This window comes from Chelonoidis abingdonii, chromosome 14, assembly GCF_003597395.2.
Source record: "Chelonoidis abingdonii isolate Lonesome George chromosome 14, CheloAbing_2.0, whole genome shotgun sequence".
In the NCBI taxonomy this organism is placed as follows: domain Eukaryota; kingdom Metazoa; phylum Chordata; order Testudines; family Testudinidae; genus Chelonoidis; species Chelonoidis abingdonii.
In genome coordinates this window covers 10,373,311-10,399,768 of record NC_133782.1, presented here as the reverse complement: position 1 = coordinate 10,399,768, position 26,458 = coordinate 10,373,311, and the positions used below count along the sequence as shown (strand labels likewise).

The 26,458-nt window shown below is 39.8% G+C and overlaps 1 protein-coding gene across 1 annotated transcript in view; it reads right to left on the bottom strand.

The window, feature by feature from the left end:
* Positions 1–23,338, bottom strand: part of SYCP2 (synaptonemal complex protein 2) — an 86,045-nt gene extending 62,707 nt beyond the window's left edge. The window contains exons 1-13 of the mRNA XM_075072454.1: positions 23,315–23,338; positions 21,221–21,361; positions 18,475–18,603; positions 17,275–17,379; positions 15,625–15,649; positions 12,016–12,101; positions 10,983–11,071; positions 9,733–9,767; positions 5,373–5,515; positions 5,242–5,294; positions 1,288–1,333; positions 954–1,049; positions 3–63 (exon numbers count right to left, since the gene is read on the bottom strand). Of these exons, the coding sequence (XP_074928555.1) occupies positions 3–63; positions 954–1,049; positions 1,288–1,333; positions 5,242–5,294; positions 5,373–5,515; positions 9,733–9,767; positions 10,983–11,071; positions 12,016–12,101; positions 15,625–15,649; positions 17,275–17,379; positions 18,475–18,603; positions 21,221–21,361; positions 23,315–23,338 (1,033 nt within the window). The remainder of the gene's footprint in view (positions 1–2; positions 64–953; positions 1,050–1,287; positions 1,334–5,241; positions 5,295–5,372; positions 5,516–9,732; positions 9,768–10,982; positions 11,072–12,015; positions 12,102–15,624; positions 15,650–17,274; positions 17,380–18,474; positions 18,604–21,220; positions 21,362–23,314) is intronic.
* Positions 23,339–26,458: the final 3,120 nt, after the last annotated feature.

Here is a 26,458-nt window from a genome sequence, read left to right as displayed (position 1 = left end):
ACCTTCAAGACTGTACATTTCTACCTCTTCTTTAGGTATGCTGACTGTTTCCCACTGATGATCCTCAAACAAAAAACAAGATGTTTTGAAAATAAAGAACTTATATTAAATGATAAATTAATTAAATGTAAATGCACATTATTACAATTATTCTTTAACTATAACATCCTGGAACATCAAGACATTTGTGACAGTTTTTTTTTATTGAGATTTCAAATCCATCAATTCAGAACAAACTGGAATGAATGGAAAGAACGTATTCTGAATGAAGGAGCTGAAATGCAGAAAATAAAATTCTATAAAAGGAAAGATATTTCTCACATCTGAACACTCAGACTCACCAGTACAAGAACTTATGATATCCGGCAACAGTGTGAGTGGCATTTCCAAAGATGAAACTAGAACATTTGATGCAGACTCGTTCAGCAATGAACAGCTGCAAATTAGATTCAGAACGGAAATTCTTAGTTTTAACAGCCATTAATTTTTACTATTCTGAAGTTGTATACATCTGATGTGTACAAAAATGTAAGGGATTTAGAAAGTGAAAGAATCCCAACTGAAGCTGAACTGATGTATTATGGCTGAACGATCAGTAATGCCACTGCCTATTTGAATGAAGACACACAAGAACAGATTTTTCCAACAACTTAGGCACAGAACTGCACAGGAAATTGTGTGTATAAACATATTACAAAATGTGGGCCACAATAATGAATAATGCCGTAAATTGGTACTTGCCATTCATTTTCTGTTAATATTTCTGTTTTAAGAATAAGCGAGATACCATCTATGTATTTCCACTTCGCACTTATTTTAAAATGAACTGTACTAGTTTGCAATTCACTCTCCAATTTCACAATAGTGCTGAGAACAGCTCTTTTCAGGCTGATTGTTTTGTTTGAAAAAAAAAAATATATATTTTTCCATATAGTCAAGGAAAGTTAGCTTACTTCATCATCTGCTGCAACATAGAAGGATATACTTCGGCTACCAACATTAAAATCAATCCAAAATTCTTCAAGATTTTCATCCAGAGGTATCTGTAGCTAAAATATATTGTAAAAATTAATTTAGGACGAACAGGAGGTTCTCAAAATAATGTATTATAACACAAAAGTAGGTAATTTAAACAAACCTTAAATACATACAAGATGTCTGTATAGCACTTTAAAATAATCTTTTTACTCTCTGTGTAGTCCCATCTGTTCTCTACTTACAGACAGAACTATACATCAGTTGTATTAAGGGAAAGTCTATACAATTCACAATGAAGTTGTAACTTACCTCATATTTATCAAGGATTGCTGACAAACAAGGATATGTATAAACTCTAAAAGAAAAATATCTAGTAAATCTTTTTGCAAAATTATTTACATTATTTTATACCTAGACTAGAACAACATAAAAATAATGGGTTAGTTCTCCTCCCCTCTGCCACAAATTTCTACTTCAGAGAAAAAGAGTTGAAAACAATCAGTGGGACAGTCCAGGAAGGTTGACCATTTAAAAATCGCATTCTAAAAAAATTAAAAATTACATTTATACATGTCACAGTCCCTGGATAGGCTGCTGCTGCTGAGAGCCTCTTTCCCTGTCCCCCAAGTGCATCTCTTTTAAGTGACAGGCTAGTGCCTCCACTTCTCTTTGGGATGGGGCCTCATGGCCTAACTACTCTCTGACAGAGTCTTTGGGTTATATCCTGCTTCTGTTTGCCAACCATATTACTTAGCTGGCCCAATGGGCTTGGCATCTCGAAGGGTATTCCTCTGGCAGTCTTTGGATAATAACACTATGTAGTGACACAGAAGCAGCTTCTCCAGAACAAAGTATGATTTATTTTGCCAAAAGGCACACAATGCTTAGAGAAGTGGATTAAAGTAACAAAGAGACCAATACACATATTGTCTTGTCCAGGCTTGGTGTTCCCCTTGAGCCCCTAGGTAGACATGACTTAGCTTTGGTGTCTCCTGTTCTCTTGAAGATCAAATTGTAGCCTGCTTTCTGTTTGGGGAGGGAGGTGGACTAGATGACCTCTTGAGGTCCCTTCCAGCTCTACATTTTTAAGATTTTATGATCCTGGCTCACAATCAGTCTCTGCCAGCCTGCGACACAAACTTTCTGTGTCAACCTCACGGCATGCTGACCACTCCTCTGAGCCTTGCAATGGCACCTTTTCAAATGGTCAGGTCTTTTGATCTTCCAGGATCTTGCCCCAGCTGCCAGAGTCGGATCTGAAGATTCCTTCTTCATGGCTATAAATCTGGCTATTGCATGAGGAACAGCTCCTCACTGAGGCCATTGTTTTATCTTTCCTGCCTGGTTTCCTAAACAACTCCTTTCATCTAACTACGCATTCATGCAGAATAATATGACAAAGATACGACGGGCATATGATACTTATAAAAATATAACTATTTTCCAGTTTTCCACAATGCATCCTCAAAATTTAAGCAAAAACAGAATTTAGCTGCAATAATTTTAAAATAAGAACTGAATAAACCCTTGACATGAGAGCATATCACACAATCACTTAACTATCCTGCCAACTCATGAGACTACAATGACATGTGGAGTACCCTGAACATATATGTATATTTCTTCACCTCTGCCAGGTCTGACCTCTCCAATAGGTATCATCCTGGACTAGTGCATTATCTCAGACTAAAAATACCCTTAAAAAAAAGGAAACACGGGATAAATACCCATAGCCAGATTCTCAGCTGATGTAAATTGGTGTAGGTCTATTGGAATCAATGATAATCTGACCTTCTTCCACTTTCTTCCAGGACTAAGAATCTTGCAGTAGAGACATGAAGAATGTGAGCGCAAACAATGCATATATGACGAGTCTTGTGGATAAGGGAGAAGCAGTGGATGTGGTATATCTAGACTTTAGTAAGGCATTTGATATGGTCGCTGCAGAATATCTTATCATAAACTAGGCAAATACAATTAGATGGGCTAAGCTATAAGGTGGGTTGCATAAACTGGCTGATACATACTCAGAGAGTAGTTATTAATGGTTCCAATCCTGCTGAAAGTGTATAACAAGTGGGTCCCGCAGGGTTGTTTGGGACCGGTTCTGTTCATATCTTCATCAATGACTTAGATGTTGGCAAGAAAGTATACTTATTAAGTTTGCAGATATACCAAACCGGGAGGACGCAACGCTGCTTTGGGAGGACAGGGTTAAATCAAAATGATCTGGACAAATTGGAGAATGGTCTGAGGTAAACCAGCTAAAGTTTAATAAAGACAATTGCAAAGTGCTCCACTTAGGAAGGAACATCGAGTTTCACAATATACAGAAGGGAAGAGACGTGTCTAGGAAGGAGTACGGCAGAAAGGGATCTAGGGGTTAAGTGGACCAGAGAGCTAAATATGAGTTAATCAGTGTGATGCTGTGCAAAAAAAAGCAAACTGATTCTGGATGCATTAACAGGGTGTGTTGTGAGTAAGACCGGCAGAAGTCATTCTTGCTCTACTCTGCGCTGGTGTCATAAACAGAATAGTAAGAGTTAATAGAACAAAATTGCTTATATCTCTTTGCCTGTAAAGGGTTAACAAAGTCAGTGAGCCTGGCTGTCACCTGACCAGAGACCAATCAGGGGACAGGATTACTTCAAATCTTGAGGGAGGAAGTTTTGTGTGTGCTGTTCGTTTTTGGTTGTGTTCTCTCTGGTGCTGAGAGGACCAAACGGCAAACCAAGATTTCTCACAATCTCCTCTGATACAGGTTCTTATAGATTCAAATAGTGAGTACGAGTTAGATAAGGTGAGTTAGCTTATGTTTTGTTTTCTTATTTTGCAAATGTGTATTTAGGCTGGAAGGAGTTCAAATTCGTATTTGCTGAAAGGATTTTAATTTGTACTTGTATACTCAGGCTGGTATGGCATCCAGTCTATAGCTGAAAGACCGTACCTATTCCATCTTTAAATTTACAAAGATATTTTTACTGTTTTTCTCTCTTTAGTTAGAAGATTTCTCTGTTTATAGAACCTGATTGTTTTTTATTCTGAGACCCCAGGGACGGTGGTCTGATTCCACCAGGAATTGGTGGGAGAAAGGAGAAGAGGAGGGGAAGAGAGAGGTATTTTTCTCTGTGTGGATTACTGTCTCTCCTCAGGAAGGTCTGGGAGGGGGAGAGGTCTTTTCTCTCTCGTTTAGATTCCAAGGAGTTTGATCCACAGGGATCTTCCGGGTAACCCAGGGGGGAAGCATGCGGAAGAGCTAACGGTGGGGGAAGGGTTTACTTTCCTTGGTTTAGATCCAGACGGTTCTGCGGTCATTGGTGTGCCCCGGGCAAGTTTGGGGAACCAAAAGTGGTACGCCAGGCACTGAAATTCCTGGTTGGTGGCAGCGCTACAGTGTCTAAGCTGGTAATTAAGCTATACGCAATTCATGCTGGTACACCATCCTTGGGACGCTAAAGTCAGAGTGGGGATTATGAATTGACTGGTCCCCATGACAGCCTGCGTAGGCCTACGAGTTTGTGTCCACTTCTGGTCACCGCATTTCAAGAAAGATGTAGAGAAATGGAGAGGTCAGAGAAGAGCACAAGAATGATTAAAGGTCTTGAGAAGGGCAGACAGCAGTTTTCAGGTATCAAAAGGGCTGTCATCCGGGGAGGGAGAAAACTGTTCACCTTGCCTCTAATGATAGAACAAGAACAATGGGCTAAAAGACTGGCACAAGGGAGATTTAGGTTGGACATTAGGAAAAAGGTCCTAATTGTCAGGGTGGTTAAAAACTGGAATAAATTGCCTAGGGAGGTTGTGGAATCTCCATCTCTGGAGATATTTAAGAGTAGTTAGATAAATGTCTATCAGGGATGGTCTAGACAGTATTTGGTCCTGCCATGAGGGCAGGGGACTGGACTCGATGGCCTCTCGCGGTCCCTTCCAGTCCTAGAGTCTATGAATCTATGAAGTTATCTTTTTATAAACACACATTTGGGAATTTTATAAACCCAGCATCTAGTTATAAAAGATAACAACAATGAACATATACCAAACTCTTCATCATTTCTCATTATATTTGCTATTTATTGATTCTAAAATGTTATAGTTGTGCATGGCACCTTGGCTGTTTTTGCAACAGAGCAGCATCATGTTCTTCAGCTAATATTATTGTTGCTCAGAATTCATTAAAATAGAAAATATCAGAAAAAGAACCCTTTCTGAATAGCCATTCAATTTCAACCCGAAAACATCTTTCTTTTAGCAATACTCATTTACCTTCTTTTGTCTCCAAGCATTCCATTCACCTGGTTAAGAAATCTTCTGCAGTCCTATTAAGAAGCAGAGCACCTTTAAGTAATGTAACATTTTCTCTCTCTGAAAATAATTAGTGTTTTTATATGACTTACTGTTTCAAACTCAGAGTCCTTAATTCCTTTAAATGCATTGGTCACAAACTCCATAGAAAACCACTGGCGTGCCAGTTCTCCTCTTTGTTTTTCTGATGTCATTCTGCATAAAGCTTCAGTAATGGCTACTTGCAAGTCATAGTCTATAACATACATTTTACAGCAACAGTACTATTAGATAGAATGCCAAACTTAAAAATGTATATGTAGGAAACAGATACTAATATTGTTGACTATAAGGTCTTACATAAAAAAAACAAAGCTATTTCAACTTTAAAAGAAACTAAAAGTTCTTACACTGATATTAAATGCAATGCCACCATATAACGCAGTGATGTCCTACAAAAATGGCTATAAAGCTGCTAAAGAAACTACTATTCAAAAATAAATATTACAGGCTAGATCCCCAGGTGCACCAGAACAGCACTCAACACACATGGAAGGTGAAAGGCTGATAGGTGGCTGCATTCCTGCTTACTGTCTGCCAGACGTCTGCTCTAACCTGTGCTGGCAGATAATGGTCCTCAAAGGTCCACACTATTTCAATTCATTTTGGAACTTCTATGGTGGAGAAGGCCAGGAGGGACTGACAGAGCTGGCTATGCATTTATATATATACACATATATACACACACATTATATATAATATAATATAATGTATTATATGTTATAATACGTACTGGATAGCGTAGTGGTTAAGAGCGCTGCCCTTTGATACAGGAGACTGCCCTTTGATACGAGAGACCGGGGTTCAAATCCCGGTTAGTACCCAACTTTCCAGTAGGGGTCCTTGGGCAAAAGACCCCCTAACGCTTCACCTGCCTACCTCAAAATATGAGAGCGACACGAACTAGGAGAGTCATGCTGGCTCGGACGTCGCCCAGATTAACAAGGTCCGCGCCAGATGTTGAGGAACCAGGACAATCTGACGATAAGTGGGCTACTGGAACAAACCATTCATGGACGAGACAAGAGAACCTGTGATGATGGAATGCTATACAACAGTAGACCTATGAGAGGGGTATATGAACGTATGAGGGGACTGTGGATGGACAAAAGACCTACATCCCACTTACTGAGAAAAGCTAGTTACCCAACGCTTCAACATAGTAAGAGAAGCTGCTCTCACAGCTTGAGATAGACCAACTCCACATTACATCCCAGACTCAAGAGACCGGAAGAAACGTGGATGTGCAGCCTACACCTGAAGCTGAACTTTACTGCCACCCCCTCCATTGCAGCAGCACAGCAGCTGATATTGAGGCATAAATCATGAGAAACTAGCTACAGTCAATCCTCGAGACCGATTACCAAGGCTCAGTGGGAAGTGACCATCAGATGTATGTTAGAGATGCCAATAGAGCCCTCATGACAATCCCTACTACCACCATAACTCAAACCAACGAACTGGTTACGCTGCAGCCTCTGTAATCCTGGAGGCTTGGCTACACGATCAGAGAACAACAGTATGTACCCACCTGGAAAATAGGTTGGAGGATAAGATCAAGGGCGACCCGAGAAGAAGTCAGTCAGCTGTGGAACTACGAAGGGTGTAGAGATTAAGGATAAGACTCGGCTACTACAAAAAATACAAACGACTGACTCCATCTGAAGCCCTAGAGACTGCCTAACAAAGCTCACAGCACTAGCTCACAGGCTAAGGGATACACTAGAGAAGCGAGGCCCAAAAAGTAAATGCCTGTTCTCCAAGAACCATCCAAGGTGTACTCCCAATGCAGTGCAACAACACAAATAACAGCGAGCGCACAGCAGCAGAAACTGAACAGTACTGGAAAACATTGGGAGAAAGAGAGAAGACTCATACACAGCAATGCAAAGTGGCTGCAGGAGCTGAGAACAGAGCCACAGCAATCTCCTAGAACAGAAACCAGTCACCATCACAGTAGAAGACGTCAGCAGCGGGTCAAGAACATGAAGAGCTGGACGGCACCTGGACCAGACATGAATCCACCAACTACTGTCTAAAGAGAAACTAACAGCAGTGCATGAACGCTAGCAGCACAGATGAACCAGCTGCTAGCAGCAGGCTCCCACCCAAACTGGCTAACACAAGGAAGGAAGTGCTGATCATGAAAGACCTGCAAGGGGACAGAACTGTCCATACTCAGCCAAATAACCTTGCCTCCCACAACATAGAAAGTCCTATCGAGGCATCATAGCTGGCCAAGCTACAGGACCACATGGGCCGTACATGAGCAACAGCTCAGAAGGGCATTGGGATCAAAACCAGAGGCTCAAACACCAGTTGCTCATAGATAGAGCAGTCGCCCAGACTCAAGGTCTTAGCAGGACCAATCTGAGCACAGCCTGGATGACTCAGGAAAGCCCTACGACTCAAATGCCGCACACGTGGATTTGTGAATGTCTGGCGCTATACAAAGTCAACAGGACACTAAGGACCTTCCTCAGAACTCATGGGACTATGAAGACAACACTAGAGTCACTCAAGCAGCTTGCACAAGTGGGCCATCACAGTGTGCATATACCAAGGTGATGCACTTCTGTCCCGCTGCTGTTCTGCATAGGCTTAAACCCCCTCCGCCAGATATCACAAGACTGGACACGGGTACAGGTTCAGGAGTGGAACTACCATCAGCCACCTCTTACATGGATGACATCAAGCTGTATGCGTAAGAATGAACGAGACATCGACTTGCTAATCACTGACGCGGATCTACAGTGAGGATATCGGGATGTCATTCGGACCTGAAGTGTGTGCCGATGTGTAGTGAAGAGAGGAAGTAGTCAAGATGATGGGGTGGAAACTACCAGCGGGCCACATAGCAGACATACAGACCAGCTAAAAGTACCTTGGCGTCCACAGTCACATGGGAAACCATGATGAGGAGGGAAGGAAGACAGCAAACATCCAAGTATCACCCAGGAATAAGACAGGTCCTGAAGACCAGTTCAGTGGAAGAACAAGATCACGCCATCAACGATACGCCCTGCCGGTCATCAGCTACCCTGCCGGTATAGTGAGCTGCAAAGAGGACATGGAGGCTGCCGACGTGAAACCCGGAAGCTCCTCACCATGCACGGAGGTTTCCACCCAGTCCAACACCAGAGACTGTATACCAGCCGGAAGAAGGGCGGGCGGGGCATGGTGGAGCGTTCAAAGCCACTGTTCCTGGTGAAACCCGGAACATCCAGGAGTACTTAGTAAGATGGCCCCCAAAGATGAGCTGCTGAGGAATGCCTGCAGCAGCAGACATGGAGGAAGACCAAGCAGAAGAAGTGCCATGGCAGACAGACCCTTCATGGGATGTACCATCACAGATGCTTGAGGTGTGTGACATTGGGAATCCTACAGTGGCTGGAGGGCTGGACTAAAAGACAGCATGAGGCACTGATCACAGCAGCGCAGGAACAGGCACTGAGCACCAGAATCCATTGAAGCAGAGGATCTACCACACTAGAGAGGACCAAGGTGCAGACTGTGCAGAGAGGCCTCCGAGACAGCCAACACATAATGGCGAGATGTAAGATGCAGGCAGAGAACAGCATACACTGAACGGCACAACCAAGTGGCTGGCTTGTGTACAGGAACATGCACAGCGTATGGCTAGACCCTCCCAGCCAGATGGGAGAATTCCACACAAGGTTTGGAGAATAGCAGGGCTAAGATTCTGTGGCACTTCCAGATCCAGACAGACAGGCAAGGTACTGGCCAATCAACCAGATCGTGGTAATAACAAGGAAGCAGAAGACCGCCGGTGGTGATAGATTAGCAGTGCCAAGTGACAGCACCATCAGGAAGAGAGAAATGAGAAGCTGGAGAAGTACCAGGGCCTGAAAGAGGAATAGAGAGGATGTGGAAAGTGAAAGCCAGGGTCCCAGTGGTTGGTAGGGAGCACTCGGGCTGTGACTCCTAAGCTGGGTGAGTGGCTCCAACAGATCCCGAGGAACAACATCAGAGCTCTCCGGTCCAGAAGAGTGCAGTTGCTAGGAACAGCTAAGATTACCTGCCGGCAAAAGGAAAAAAACCCCTTTCCAAACTCTCCTCCCCCAGGGGGGGCCCCTTCTGGGTTAGAGGACCGAGGTGAGGAAGACACATACCCCCATGGGGGTAAGAGGCGGAATTTTTTTTTTTTTTTTTATATATATGCCTAAAATACTCCAAATGCTTTAAAATTTCTAAATGTATATTAATACTGCATATGTGCCATTTTTAGCTGCCATTCTGAAAAATACATTTTTCAGATGACTGAATACTATATTCTTCTCTTTTTTTATTGCTAGGCTTTTTAATGGGTATATAACATCAAAGCACTTAAGAGGTTCATTATTAAACTGTTTAATTAAATAATGAACCTCTTAAGTGAGGTTCTGTGCTTACCTCCAGCATCTAAAATTCTCTTTCCCATATCATTCCTGTGAAACAAACAATGTAGATGATTCAGTTTGACTCAAATAAAACGGCAATATAGAAGTGCATAAGAAAAGTTTATCTTGGCATCAGCAAGAATAGCCTTCAAAATATGGACTGAAATCCTGGTCTCACTGAACTCATTGATAGTTTTGCTATTGACGTCAATGGGGCCAATATATCGTCCATGGAACAGCATTGTTTTTGGCTCCAGACAAATTTTAAAACGTAGGAATTTACAGGCCAAATGTTTAGTGAGCATCCTCAATTGCATGTGAAAGACCTTTAGATGCATTTGTTTTGTTCTGAGTCTTTGGGGATGGCAGTGAAGAACCCGTAGAAATGACCTCGCCATGCCTCCTGCTTCCCACTCCACATTTGGTGTTATTCCCTGTTCTGTTTAAGAACTTGGATTGTGTAGAAGATTTAGATTTGCAATCCAAACTTCTTCCTCTGCCACTCTGCTGTGGCTCTGCAAAAAAACTTTAGAGCCACAGTAAATCCCCAACCCCATGTCCACCAGAGGAAACTGGGAAAAGTCTCACATGCTTGAGATGTTTTTCAAAACAGAAACCAGAAGCAAACCTGTAGCTGGGGGAAGAAATGAAGGGCCACTCACTTCAAATCCACCTAGGGCAAGTGTGCGGGGGACAGGGGGTCAGCTGATCCTATATAGCAGTATCATCCCTCCCCAGGGAGAGGGTCTACTCATATGAAAAAGGTGCTGGTAGCCTCCTTCTATCTTCCACATTCCACTCCTCTGAAATTACAATATTTTTTCACAGACTCCATGGATCTTTCTTCATGGATGACAGTTCCATGTTTCTGTTTCTGACCTGTCAGCCTGGATATTTCTCTTTTAGCTATGCAGACCTTTCAAGACATTTCCCTGGATGAACAATCTACCGCCAACCAGTGCATTTGTAAAGACTCCTCAGAAGTGAGTCCCAAGAACCAATTATTTTAGGACAATCAGATGAGGTGGACTCAGCTATGACTGAGAGAAGGGCAGATCTGAGCATCCAAGGAAGAATTACCTGCATGGACTAAAGTGCAGTCTCCATGTGCTATGTAGTGACGAAGGCAATCATGGGTTGAATAGAGCTTATATTTGTACAGTTACAAATGGATCCAATAAAATAGTCAGGTGTAAAAAGTTCTCTTCACAACTATGTAATATATATTCATATAAAAAGTATATTAAAAGATTGATTAATTACATGACAAGGAACATTTCCTTCGTGGAAATAATTTTTTTTCTGGCTTCTCGAGGCATGGTATCAAGCATTGAATTAAGTTTTCTTACAGCCTACGGAGGAGAAAAAAATAATATGTTTACAAAGAAACACACTATTAAACTTTTTTAAAAAGCTTTAAATTATTCTCTCATTACATTGTGGGCCTACAGTGATATAGGTTTACAACATATTAAGTAGAAAAGAACATGTTTAAATAACAAAGGTTGTGACACAAAGCAAAATAAAAGTGACAGGTGCCGATCTTAGTTACACTAGTGTAAATCCAAAGTAACACAACTGGACTTCAATTAATTACATTAACATGGACACTAATATAAGCACTTAAAAGGCCAACATCCTGACTTGATGTTAATCAGGGTGCCTGCAATTCATTGCTGGAGCAAAAATTACCTGCAATTTTTATGAATGCAACAAATGTGGGCAATTTGTATCCATAAAAAAGGCTGGGCTTTTGAAAATTTAGTCCTTAATGGAGAGTGTCTTTCTATAAAAGGTAATGATTTTATAATAGTTTCATACCCAAGGAATGAAATCCTGGCCCTGCTGAAATCAATGGGAAAACTCCAAATTGATTTCAACGGGGGCACGATTTCACCCACGATATTTTATTGACATGAAAGCATACTATGTTAAATACTGTATACTACAGATACAATTTATTAACCATTTTACATTAACAGACTTTAAAGAGAGATATTTCTGGCAACTGCAATATAGAATATTATTTTATATGCTTGTATATGATGCTTATCACCATAGTATTTGTATGACAACTAGCATATACTTTGTAATTTATTGCCTAAAATGGAATTTCTAGTCTAGGCAAGTAAACTTTTGTACATTCTTAGAGAGATGGAAGGATCATTAAATGTTTCTACAAATATTTTGTTCTTCCCCTTTTCACAACAACATCTGTCTAGCTAAATTACTAACGAAATTCACAACCTTCTGTTAAATGCCTACTAATAAAAATGTTGGTTAAATTTTTTTTTACCTCTTGCTGAATATAAACATTGATTCTTACATCAGCAACAAGGGTACATATTCTCAGTATAAAACTTTCTAATGTTTGTATTTTACCTGATCAATTAAGAGAAAAAAAAGTTAAAAGCAGTTTATCCATGAACTAAGAGGTTTTGCACACATTTCAACAGTCTTCACAAGTCTAGCATTAATATAGACTGTTTCATTGGATATATAATAATAATTCCTTTCCAAAGTCACACAAGATTGCTGATATTTAGTGTATGGACATTTTAAATTCCATATATTGCAGTTAAAATGCAAAAAAAATGGCTGCTTACCTTATACATGAGATTCTTTGATGTCATCTGTGTGGATTCAACTTTATATATGCATGTGCCCCACAAACATGAGCTCAGAACCTTTTAAATAGTAGTGGGTCAGGCCTGCACTGTGTATTTCCTCAGAATGCAGAGTGACCACAAACCAGAATATTTTAAATGCTGAATACAGTCCAGGGTGTTTGGAATAAGGGCCTTCACCATGTCAAGATTGTGTTGAGCTGTCCAGATTAAATATTGTAGAATATCAGAGTTGGAAGGGACCTCAGGAGGTCATCTAGTCCAACCCCCTGCTCAAAGCAGGACCAATTCCCAGACAGATTTTTGTCCCAATCCCTAAATGGCCTCCTCAAGGATTGAACTCATAACCTTGGCTTTAGCAGGCCAATGCTCAAACCACTGAGCTGTCCCTCCCTGCTTTGCCATTTACAGGAATATGTTTTCCTTGTGGAAAGCATCCTACTTCGCAGTAGGATCTTTTGTGCTGGAATTGGCATAGGAGACGAAATAGACGTGGAGAAAATAACTAGCATTGTCTCAGCCAACATGGAGACATCAGGATTAGTACCATTACAGCCTGCCTGATCTTGTATGTCACTCGGGGAATCAAGGGGATTGGAAAGGTATACATGAGACCTTGAACAAAAGAACCTTCCTCATACCATCAGATCAAGGGCTTATCCTTGCCCTAGAACAAAAGGCTGGACATTCCACATTGGCATTGTTATCAAACCAGACTATTACTGAATTGCCTCACTGGTGAAATATTGGCTTGATGATGGAGCTCTTCAGATATCCTTTGCAGTTGGTCATGGATTATCTATTTAGAAAGTCTCTTAGATTGTTGTTGACTCGTGGGAGATGAACAGTTCTTGGAGTTATTCCATGCTGTTGTCATCATATCCATAATCTGATAACCTTGACACAGAGGTGATGAGCAGCACCTCTTTGCTTGCTTAGAGTACTCTGCAGATGTGTTGTCTGTGAGAATCTGCATTGTGGAATTCCACAGGATAGGACAGAATGCCATGCAAGCTATTCTTATCACTCTTCACTTCCGAACACGTATGTGAAGAGTCATATCCTTTTGAGAACAAGTTCCTTGTATTTAGAGGTGGTAAAATGCACGTCCCAACCTGTCTCCAATGTATCCATGATCAGTTTCTTTATAGGAGAAAGACCCCTTTCTGAAATTTCTGGGGGTCAGAGAGGGGTCTTCAGGTCAGAGATTACAGACTGTGTGATGAAACAATAATCTGCATGTACATTTGATATCTCATAGGGCAATACTCCAACTTTAGCCAGGCTTGTAACAGATGATGGTAAAGCCTGGCAAGCAGCATCAAGTACAGGCTGATAGGTGACCTAAAGTCTGAGATAGTTCCGTGCTATCGTTGCTGGCTTCAATTTGATAGAGGTGACTATCAACTAAAGAGACAAATCTGTCTTCAGAAACATATGACTTTGCCATTTTTGGAGTTGCATACAGGTCCTATGAATTCTATTGTCTGTGCGGGAATGAGAGATGATTTCTTATAGTTAGCTATGAGGCCCAGCTGAGTGAATGACTGAAGGACATAGTTCAAGGCTGCAGCACCTCCTAATGGGATCTGCCTTTGATCAGACAGGAGAAATTTAGAAAATCTGGGGGTGGAGGGTTGGGGTTGTTCTGTTTTTTTATCTGAATCAGAAAAACAAAACACTAAAGAAGTATTATTTAGGGAAATTTAACTGTAAGTAGATAACTACTGATAGAAGAGAAATCTTCTAAAGGGTAGCAGGCACACAGCCCTAGTTCCCTCTCACGGCCATGAATGGTAAGAGGAAACAAAAACAGTTGCAGCCACTCTGCCCTTCATGATCTTGGATGGGGGGGGCACAAGGATATGCATGGCACTGGTGTGGCCCAATGGACACTTGTTTGAAAGATGCTGATTTCCACATAGTGTGAGATCCTCATGGACACATAATTGGAAAAGAATGTGCTTAATAGTTGCTACAGCAATTTAACAAATGTCACACGTTTGGCAAAACATAATTCTGTATGCACATGGTTCAGTCATGACCACACAGGAGAACTGCTTCAACATACTGTGGGAACACTTTCTGCTACCTTCACACTGGTATCTGCAATTGAGGAGCTTTAATTTCTCAAGGACTTAAAAGCTCATTTGTTTGAGCTCTTGTGTTTTAGGTGGCTCCACAAATGCTTGTTTGTTTGGAGGTGTCAAGATTTTTCCCCTCACTTTGAACTTTAGAGTCCAAAAAGTGGGGACCTGCATGATCACTTTTAAGCTTAATTACCAGCTTAAATTTGGTACGCTGCCACCAGCTAAAATATAGTCTTTGGCACACTTCTGTTCCCCCAAAACCTTCCCCGGGGAACCCAAGGCCCAAACCCCTTTGGTCTTAAAACAAGGAGAAATTAACCTTCCCCTTCCTACTCCCCCCCCCGCAGGATTGCCTTGGGAAGCTTCACACCGATCCCAACTCCTTGGATCTTAAACAAACGAGGAATTAACCCTCCCTCCTTCCTTTTCCCTCCCACAAATCCCTGGTGAGTTTAGACTCAATCCCTTGGATTCTAAAACAAGGAAAAAAATCAATCAGGTTCTTAAAAAGAAAGTTTTTAATTAAAGAAAGAAAAGGTAAAAATTATCTTTGTAAAATCAGGATGGAAAATTTTTTACAGGGTATTCAGATTCATATAGACTAGAGGGACCTCCCCCACCCCCGGCCTTAGATTCAAAGTTACAGCAAACAGAGGTAAAAATCCTTCCAGCAAAAAGGAAAAACATTCACAAGTTGAAAGAAAACAAACATAAGACTAATCCGTCTTGCCTGGCTATTCTTACAATTTTGAAACATGAAAGACTGATTCAGAAAAAGATTTGGAGAAAACCTGGGTGTACGTCTGGTCCCTCTTAGCCCCAAGAGCAAACGAACAAACAACGAACAGAACAAACAGCACAAACAAAGACTTCCCTCCACCAAGATTTGAAAGTATCTTGTCCCCCCATTGGTCCTCTGGTCAGGTGTCAGCCAGGTTCACTGAGCTTCTTAACCTTTTACAGGTAAAAGAGACAGGAACCCTTAACCATCTGTTTATGACAGGAGGTTTCCATACTAGATCAAATAACCAAGACCTTCCAGAATACACATGATTTCAAAGGTCATAGATTTTGACTAGATCAGATCCTTTGCCAGTAATATAAAGAAGCTATTTCATTAGTGATCAATCAAAAAGTGGATATGATTAGCAAACTAGCAGTAACTTAAATACTGATTTCTGTACATACCTTCACTGTCGGTATCATGTACAAGCTATAATAAAATGAGAATATGAATACATTTTAAACACTTTACATATTAAGATGCAGAATAACTTACTCTGTGTCCATATACCTAAAAATATTTGGTCAACATTCAGACTTTACAGTTCTTTCCCACAACTAAGACGTATATTATTTTAATACATCTGTCATAAGAACGACCATACTGGGTCAAACATCCGTCTAGTCAGTATCCTGTCTTCTGACAGTGGCCAATGCCAGGTGCTTCATAGGGAACGAACAGAACAGGAAATCATCAAGTGATCCATCCGTCACCCATTTCCAGCTTGTGGCACACAGAGGTGAGGTACACGATTCCTGCCCATCCTGGTTAATAGCCAGAGGCAGACCTATCCTCTATAAATTTATCTACCGGTAGTTCTTTTTTGAACCCAGTTATAGCCTTGGCCTTCGCAATATCCTCCGGCAGGGTTCCACAGGTTGACTGTGCATTGTGTGAAGAAATACTTTCTTTTGTTTGTTTTATATCTGCTGCCCATTAATTTCATTTGGTGACCCCTAGGTCTTGTGTTATGAGGAATAAACAACAACACTTCCTTATTTAGTTTCTCCACATCAGTCATGATTTTATAGACCTCTATCATATCCCCCCTTAGTTGTCTCTTTTCCAAGCTTAAAAGTCCCAGTCTTATTAATCTCTCCTCATATGGAAGCTGTCCCATACCCCTAATCGTTTTTGTTGCCCTTTTCTGAACCTTTCCTACTACTGATTTCTACCCATCAGTCATCACTTCTGTAACTACATGATCCTACCACATTTCTGAACCTTTTCCAATTCCAATATAGAAGAGACATGTCAATAATTAAATCTCTAATGGTGTAAACATTTATGCATACAATTTTATGAACATGAGTAGTGCCAATAACTGCATAAAGCTACATGGAGTGATGTTGTAGCTGTGTCAGTCCTTGGAAATTAGAGAGACAAGATGCATAAGGTAATATCTTTTACTGAACCAGCTTCTGTTGCCGAGAGACAAACTTTTAAACTACAAAGAGCTTTTCGTTAGGTCTGGGAAAAGGCACTCAGTGTCACAGCTTGAATGTGCACTAATTACTTATGCTAAACGATCTGTTTGATTTTGTATTTAGTTGTGACATTCCGAGTACCTTTCCCTGACCCGAGGAAGCGTGCTGTATAGCTCGAAAGCTTGTCTCTCTCACCAATGGAAGTTGATTCAATAAAAAAAAAAAAAAAAGTTACCTCATCTACCTTGTCTCTCTGCATAAACTTAAGCATGTATGTAAACAATTTGCATGATCAGGGCCTCAGAGGCTTAATAGACATGCACTGCTACTACCTATTGGATAAAATAATAGGATAAAGCGGGAAATTTTGTGCACTAAGCACTTTCATGGTCAGGTCTTTTATTAGTAGGCATTATTTCCTATTATTTAAGTCTGAATGCAAGTATAGTATTTTTTAACAAAATGAGCTGGTAATGTATTTTTGTAAAAAAACACATCAGTGCAACATTAGCTGAAAAAGAAAATTAAGTAGGAAAAGAATGTTTGAAAATATCTTTTGCTGTTAAATCACTGTTTTTACAAATACATGCTAATTATTTTATAAAATGGTTTATGAAATATTTTTACCATCAAAATATCGAAGAAATCTTCAACTAGACTTGTAAGTGCTTCATTTTTTTCATTTCCTCTAGATATCAGAATTCCTTTTGCCTTTTCAAACCAACTAACCATGTAAAGGGGAAAAACATTACTTTTATTATTAAACATGAAGCAAAAAAGCAACATTTTGTAATATACATTTCCAGATTATTCTTTATTAAAGCGTCCAGATTTCTTGGAGTAGATTACAACCGCAGGCTCCAATTTTGTACATATACTTAAGAAAATGCAGCCGATTTCTACCGATCAAAGTGATCACTTCTGTAACTACATACCCTATTGCATGATTTGTACTCACAATAACTATGTGCTCAGTTTTGTGACTGTTATAGTTTACACAAAGAAGTGGGAGGGGGGTTCAAGGCTGGCTGAAAATTTATCTATAAATGTGAATAGAGTCATGCCATTATCATTGATTTTGTCATTTTTCTCTTTTTTTCTGAAGGTAACTGAGAAACAAGCCAGCAGCAACACTTTCTAAGTCTACTACTGTTAATTCTACTCAGTGAAACAGATACTGAATGTAAGCTGGAAGTGGTCTGTATCAGTATGAATATACAGGTTTGAGTCATGGATTGTACAGGTTGATTTGGTAGTAATTAATTGAAATTGTATGTTAATCCCTTGAAGGTGCTAGATCTGAGGCTCCTATTGCTAGCTCCAATACAAAATTTATTAACACATTGCACCAAGAAATTCCAGTTTCTGGCACTAAAACAGTATTTTATGAAAACCTAAAACAGAACTTTTCTCTTCTCTCTTTTTCAAAAATACAGAGAGTTCCTAATTTAGCAAGGAACAAAGCTCTCATGAAATATCTATCACCATTGTTATTACAATAATTACTAGAATATCAAAATTCATTACACCTTACATTATTTATGAAGACTTCACTGTGCTGTATCAACCTCTTTTTACAAGATATAATTTGTGGTATAATATTTAGAACAGATTAATCAGTTATTCTGGTCTTCAATTATTTCTGAATTAACAAAATTTTCGACAATCTTGAAAAAATGTTTACTTATTAAACTACCCATAGCATTATATATATATTTGATCCTGCCATGAGGGCAGGGGACTGGACTTGATGACCTCTCGAGGTCCCTTCCAGTCCTAGAATCTATGAATTTATAGTGCAATACATATGATTTTTGTTATACTTATCTTTTCAACAAGACCACATCTGATCATTGCTTGAAAACCATCTCCACTTGGTACGATGATATTTTTACCATATTTATGAAGAGAATTTAGCAAAGTTGAAACATTCTTAACTTCTTGTTTGTCAAGTTCCTAAAATTGAAATACCAATAAAAGCTTCAGTGTACAGTATAAAGCAATCTGTACTTCATTTAGCAAAATAAATGTTTTTTGTGTTGTCAAAAATTATTACATATGCTTGGATAATATTTCTCCTTCAAGCAGTTGGAGAGAGAGAGAAAAAAATTGCTGTTAAATGTTGGACCAGTGCCCCAATGATTCAGTTGTAATCTATACCCTTTTATTACTACTCTTTACCACTGGAGGTCACTAGAGATATTTAATTTTAGTGTCAGAAAAACCAAATAAAATCTAAGGCTTTTATTCAAAACTACATATTTTCAAGCAGTATGTTGAGGTTTATTCTTGAAAAATTAGAGGTAACTAATCTTAATTTATGCATATATGAAAAAGTTTATCTTCCTGGGGAGAAAATCACCTTACCTCAGGAACAAACAATCTCAAGATGAACAAGTAAGCAAGTAAAACTTTCAAAAATAAAAATGCATTTGTTTAAAAAAGAAAAAAAACCTGTCACAATAATTGTTACATTTCAGAGTAGCAGCTGTGTTAGTCTGTATCCGCAAAAAGAACAGGAGTATTTGTGGCACCTTAGAGATTAACAAATTTATTTCAGCATGAGCTTTCGTGAGCTACACCTCACTTCCTCAGACGCATAGAATGGAACACACAGACAGGAGATATTTATACATACAGAGAACATGAAAAGGTGGAAGTATGCATACCAACAGGAAGAGTCTAATCAATTGAGATGAGCTATCATCAGCAGGAGAAAAAAAAATTTTGAAGTGATAATTAAGATGACCCATGGAAGGTGTGAGGAGAACTTAACATAGGGAAATAGATTCAATTAATGTAATGACCCAACCATTCCCAGTCTCTGTTTAAGCCTGAGTTAATTGTATCTAATTGCATATTAATTCGAGTTCAGTATCTCACACCTCAAGACACTTAAAAAAAAATTCTGTCTATCCTTTAAATAGATAGATAGATTCCTGACATTCTTCTAAATCCCCTTTAACTCAATTAGAAAAAGTAGGATTATAATCATATTTCATTATGTTTAAATTGGTATAATTAACATATATTAAAATGAAATGTGTTTTTTCCAAATTAGTATTTCTAACACAGGACTACTGAATAACTGTACATGGGGAGTATTGATATTAAAGATATACATACAAGTAAGCACTGCAATGCCACTGTAAACTCCTCTGAATCTAACGCTAAAAGATATGACTGCTATGGAATTTATTTGGTCCTTTAGAATGGTCAAGTAAGAAGTAGGTCACCATTATAGAGGAAAACTAATGTAATGTAGTGTGATCCATCCAAATATCCAAAAGCATACTGTGGTCATAAAGGAAGATCTTTTCAAAGAAAAAAAATGCTAGTAGCATGCACCAGACATATTTCGCTAGGTTGCTGGCTATATACGAGCAAAGCACTGCAGCTAAAACCTCTGCTATATTCTTGTAGCAATACAGATCGTATAGACAATATAATTGGAATTTTTTTTCTCAATGGCTCAAACATAAAACTTTTGTATAAATTACCTGAAAGGTTAATTAGTAGCCTTAGAACCAGCAGACCTCTATTGTTGTAATTAATCAGAGTTAAATTGTGGCATTAAGCAAGCACACGTTGGGGACAATGTGGAATCATACTGCCCTTGAGGGAGGTCAGGTAAATGCAATACCTTCTGGAGCTCAGAGAGGACAGACACCGCATCATCCTTAAAGAAAGTGAACCATGTGTTCCTTTCTGCACCACACTCTGCCCCAATGTCCTCTCATATATATCTGTGTGGACTAGAGGTTGGAGTCAACAGAAGCACTAGCCCAGTGATAGAGCAAGATTTCTCATTGTGCCTTGCCTCTATATAGGGATTATGATGGAGGAAAAGCTCTCAACAACCTCTCTTTGCACACGCAGACTGAGTTTTGGATGGAAAAGAAATGCAAGACTGAGCCTTAAGTGGGCAGAGATCACTTAAATATAAGGGGCCAAATGTTTAAAAGAACTCACCAAACAATAGCTCCCATTTAGGCACCTAAATAACTGGGCAGATTATTCAAAAATATTTCACACCAAGCAGCTCCTGCTGAATAAGTTGAGTAACTATATTCTCAGTGGAAGCTTCTGGGTGTTGAGCTCTTTTGGAAGATGGTCCTACCTATGAAGGCAGAGAACTTTTGAAAATCTGACCCATAGCTTTTTGCTGAAAGGAAGTGAAAGTGGAACAGAATGATCTCTGTGGGAAAGTTGGGTGCACAAGGAGCACAGGAAGGTGCCCTTAGGTAAGTTGAAATGGTGGAAGAGTATTAAGAAAATTAGTACAGATAGAAAAGTGACACACACCAGCCAAATGTGAAAAGTGACAAGGCACTTAAGGTCAGTGTCAGAAATTTGAACAGTAGATAATAGTAGATATTTAATAAATTAGTATTTCCTTCAGAGAATGAAATATTTGTTAAGAACACTATCAAACCCTAAGTTTTGATGTCTTTATTATTTTTCAGTTCTCCAGTGAATTGTTGATGTAATCCAGACCATCTCACATAATGCTTTTTGCAATATTCCATGAGCAATAATAGCCTGGAACTTTTTGAAATAAAAAGCGAATTACCCGGCATATAAGTTTGTCAAATTTGTTGAAAAACTGTTTGCTGCACTTGTGAGAGACATTGTCACATCCTTCTGTTTGCAGAAACTGTTCTAATAACTGGAAGTTATTTTTTCTTGTGGCATCATCTATGCATTTTTCCAACTGTCAAAGAAAACCAAAAAAACTATATTACTATATGCTGAGATTTTATATTACTTTAACAAGGTTTGATACAAAAAATTTTTAAACACACTCCTCTTCAGGATCCTTAGCTAATAATGTGCTTTTCCATATTAATATGATAATACTGAAAGTACGTGAAAAGTGCATTACAGAACACTATCACTTTGCAAGATCAGATGTCTAAGTGAAGAGAAAAAGACAACAGTTGATAGACACTGGTCATTGTCATTTCTTATTAGCCTGACATCAACTAAAATCAAGCAAAAATTGTTATTTTTTAAATAAGCAACGGCCTGCTCCATGTCCAATTGAAGTCAATAGCAAACTTCCACTGATTTTGGTTGCAGCAAGGCTGGGGCCCACACTGTCCTACTTCCTTACAGTTATTCTTTGAAATTATAATCTAAAATTATAAGTGTTAAACACACTTAGCCTTAACTGTCAGTAACATTCATAGAGTAACATTCAACAGTGCTAAAAAGCTACCTCTCAGCGTTATGCCATAAAACTAATTATGCAGTATCTTTAATATCAAATATAGGGCCCAATCCTGCTAACACCAGAACACATGAGCAATTTTACAGTTGTGAGTAATCTCATTGAGTTCCACCATACCACTGTTTAAAAGAAAAGCTGAACATGTAAAGAAAAAAATCATTTTTCCTAGGATTCCAGAACTACATAGAATTCACTTCTCTAAAGTTACTCATGTACTTAAGTGTCTGCAGGATCAGGCCTGTAGAATCAGCAGACTGTATAAATAAGACAGTCTATCATTAATATTATTTACTTCATACCATCAAAATTCTGTTTACTGTACAGCTATATATGACACGCCAAAACACTGGTTCTGAATTTAAAAAACAGTGATTTCACAAAAAATTGTTTCAAGCTGAAAATAAAATTCCCAAAAAGTTTGCAAAATTAATACAACTTTTAAAAACATTGCATACAATGTTATTGTAACTGTGTTGGTCCCAGAACATTAGAGAGACAGGGAGAGTGAGGTAATATCTTTTGATGGACCAACTTCTATTAGTGAGAGACAAGGTGGGTGCTTTGAGCTACACAGAGCTCTTCCTCAGGAAACCATCTCTCAGCCACCTCATTTTTTTAAAAAAATACATTGATGTTACAGCACCTTATTCATTTCAAAAAGTGTATACCTGTCCCTTAAAAAAAATAAGGTTCAGAATAAATATATCTTATTTCTGTGGTATTTTCTTAATTTTCTAATTTACCTAATAATTAGAGCCCTGCAAATCCCTGGATATCTGCTTTAAAGCCGCAGATACCCGCATCCAATTTTTGCAGATCGTGGAAGGGTGCGGCTCCAAATTTTATATCTAAAGCCCTGCAAATCTGCAGATATATGCTTTACATTTGTGGACCATTTTTTCATGGACCAGATGTGCATACAAATTTTGTAACTATGCAGGGCTATACTAATAATACAGGTTGGTATTCTTTGTCCCGTTCCTAGGGTCACTCAGAGATTGGGTAGTCTGTCTAGCATTTCATAGCTTTTTTATTATGATGATGAAAAGCTGTCATTTGAAAAGGAACAAGAACAATATATAGTGATGCAAGCTTTCTTCAACATCTCAGATGTCTATGAATGATTTTCTTATGTTCTTCAATTTTCCAAATTGTTTTTTTCTAATTTGTCACATTGTAAAATCCTTGGGGAAAGGAACTAGAGTTCTTGACCTAGTATTCCTATATTTTTCTACATCAATAAGCACACAATGGTGCTCAATTGTTAAATAATAAACCTATATCAAAATATTTTTGAAAAATCTGTAGAATTTGGGAGTTAATGAGAGTTATATACTTAAATCTTTACTTACAGCTAAGGACTAGAAAAGGTAGTAAATTAATTAATTTAAACCAACTAACTAATATACGTTTTTCTACCTTACAAATACATACCTGCACCTCACGTCTAGCTGGCATTTTGGCAACTTCACATAATCAGCTGTACAACAAAGGAACAAAATGTCATAGAAAAAATACAAATGACTAAAATGGGTTTTCCAGTACAGTTTAGAATTGATTTCAGTCAGTAAGAAAGTACATTAGAATTTCTAAAAATTTGAGTGGGGCACTATAAGTATTATGTTTTGTTCAAAGAGACCAACCATGCACCCAATGAAGTCACTAGTAAAACTCCTTCTGATGTCAATGGGCATAAGATCAAGCCCTAAGACTTCACCTAAAGCCTAGATTATTTTTAGTATTCAAGCAATTCTCTGCTTTAGCTTAATGAATTTTCAACTAGTTTCAAGTTCCATTTTACTTTTAGAAACCTTACATTCAATAAGAGGTCTTTATTAGCATGCGATAATTCTGTGATTGTGAAAAAGAGCCCATCTATTTGACAATGGGTATGAGTCGGTGAAGCCCAGCAAAACCAAAGATCCACCCCCCGTAGGTGGCAGAGGGGTCACTAGTCCAGATATCAGCAGCTATGAGGAGACAAACTATATATATAAAAAGTCAGGGGCAGGTTTGTAAGTGAGAGGATCAAAACAACTGATCCAGAGGAGACACCAAGCACAGAAATCCACAACAACGTGCTAGACTCCAAGGAACATTTTGGCAACTTAAGCCCTTCCTCTCTTTTTGTTCACTGAAACAGCAGACAGCACGAATGCAATGTTCTCTGTACTGCCCTACTAACATGCCTCAAACATGCCCTCTCCAAGGTGTCAAACGGCTTCTGAAGATGGGTTCTGCAAACCCTGCTGTATGGTTTTGAAGCAATGGCACACCACTGTATTGAAATGATCCTGCTCATTCAATCCTTCAACTCCCTGCTGAGATTGTCAAAAATGGTGTCAATTAAAGGGCCACAACACATTTATTTTACATAGAAAGCACCTTCTATGTTACCACCCTGGTGAGCCTGAGGATCCAGATGTGCTAGAGGATGGGGTAGGAGAGTTGAAGCCCTCATGGATTCATGAGAGATATCTGACCCCTGCTGAGGCCTAGGGACTCTAAAAGGCATTGCCTGCCCCCGCATACCTACTGAAAGGGACCCCTGCCTCTAGTCATTGAGGGGCTACGTATACTTCCTGGGACCACCTCCAGACCCAGCCAGCGAGGAGAGCGACTTTGCCCCCCACACCATTCACTGAGGTGAGAAATCCGATTCCTAGCCCCCTGGCCCACTCCTTACGCGACCTTTCCCCTAGACGCCTAGTGACTGACAACGTGCCCGTCCCCGGTCACTTGGCCCGTTCCCAGCGTCGGGAAGCCCCGAAGGGACGGACGGTGGGCGCAGCCCTCTACTCGTCCTCTTACGGACTCACGCAACTGCTTCACCAACAGCTCGCCGCCACCAGAGCAAAAAGGGCGCCAGATCCTGTCAGCCAATCAGCTTCTTCTACTGAGGGCAAGGGCTCCTAGCCAATCGCCGCCCGCGAGCGCAGCGCGGCGTCTTGGCAGCCAATCACCTTCTGAGCGCTGTGTTTGCGTTGTCGCGCTGCTGCCTGTCCTCCGGTGTGCTGCGACTCCGCCTTTTAGCCAATCAGCTGCTCTCGAGGGGGCGGGTTTTCCTCCTTGACCGATGGGGTGGAAACCCCCTCATACCCTCCCCCCGTTCCAGTAACCCCAGCCTGTACCTGCACGGGCTTCCCCCGAGACTCCAGCGTTGCCCTCGTGGAAGCCTGTCCGTGAACCCCATAGTCTGCATGCCCTAAGCCCCCAGCTGCCGAAAGCTGGGAGCAGTCTCTTGATCCTTCCCTCTGAAGTATCTGTCACCCCTCGCTCAGAGACAGGATGCTGGGCTAGACGAGTGATTGGTCTGTCCCAGTTTGGGCACTATGTTCTTAACCCTCTCCTCTTCACAAGCCCCCCCCCCCATTACATCTCTCTTTGTGTCACCTCCTCCCCTTTGTGCCCCCATGACACCTCTTCTCATGTGATGCCCCCACCATGAACCCCCTTCCATCTGTATCCCATGAACCTCAGATATCATCCCCCCATCACAACACCCTTTCCTTAAGTGACCCCACTATGACCCCCTCCACCTCACTTGTTTCTCCTCATCTCTGAATCTAAAGGGATTAATATTTGATTTGCAGATGTCACTCCTGAAACTGCCAAAAATTGTGCACTGAGCAGGTTGCTCGTCCTACAGACACTAGCAGGCACCTGTATGTAAGAATACCAGTCTTCCCTCTCAGCATCTTGACACTGTCTGCCATTACAGTGGACCCTTTACCTTACTGAAATATGTTTCTGCCTGGTGTGAGTGAAAGGTCAGATTAAGGTGGTGTTTTGTGTAGCATGGATTATGTGTAAGAATAAGTAGCATTTGTAGGCTATTTCCCTTGTTTTCCAGGTGTTAATTATCAATAAAGACTGCTAAAATATTAAATATTTTCCTAGTGTTTTCTGTATAAACAGCTGCTCTAATTGCTCCAACAATGTTATGTTATTGTAAATGGGAAGAGAGGTGATCTACATGATTGCAAAGGAGAGGGGAAGTGCTCCATGGGATGATTTTATTAATGTTGCAGGTCATGAAGCAATAAGACATACAAGACATTTAAAAATAAAGTGACTACACACTTTTAGGCCTGTAGATTGTATACAAAAATTGAAGGATAATGATAAGATAAAAAAAGTGAAAAAAGTTTGACTATATAACAGAAAAACCTTTGCGAAACAGAACCTTATGCAAGTCCCCAAAATAAAATTGAGTTCTGAGTATTATAATACTGTGAAAAAAAGGATTTGTAGATTTTGTTCTTCCTACTCTAGTACTTCATTATCTTAAATATTCTAATGAGGAGTCAGCTCTACTGATGTGGGAAGACCTTATGAAGAGTCAAAGATGTTTATGCCAAAAAACTCCAGTATCAGGTGTCATATTGGATTACCTTAACAGAAATAGTTGTGAGTCTGAGATCACAGGCAGAAGAGCTAATCAGGGAAGAAGCTGGTTCTAACATTAGACTTGTGTTGACAAGTTTAACCTTGCCCTTTTTTGTCTTTGTTTTTAACAAGTGAATCTCGAAAGTATGTATAGTACAGGGGTCAGCAACCTTTCAGAAGTGGTGTGCC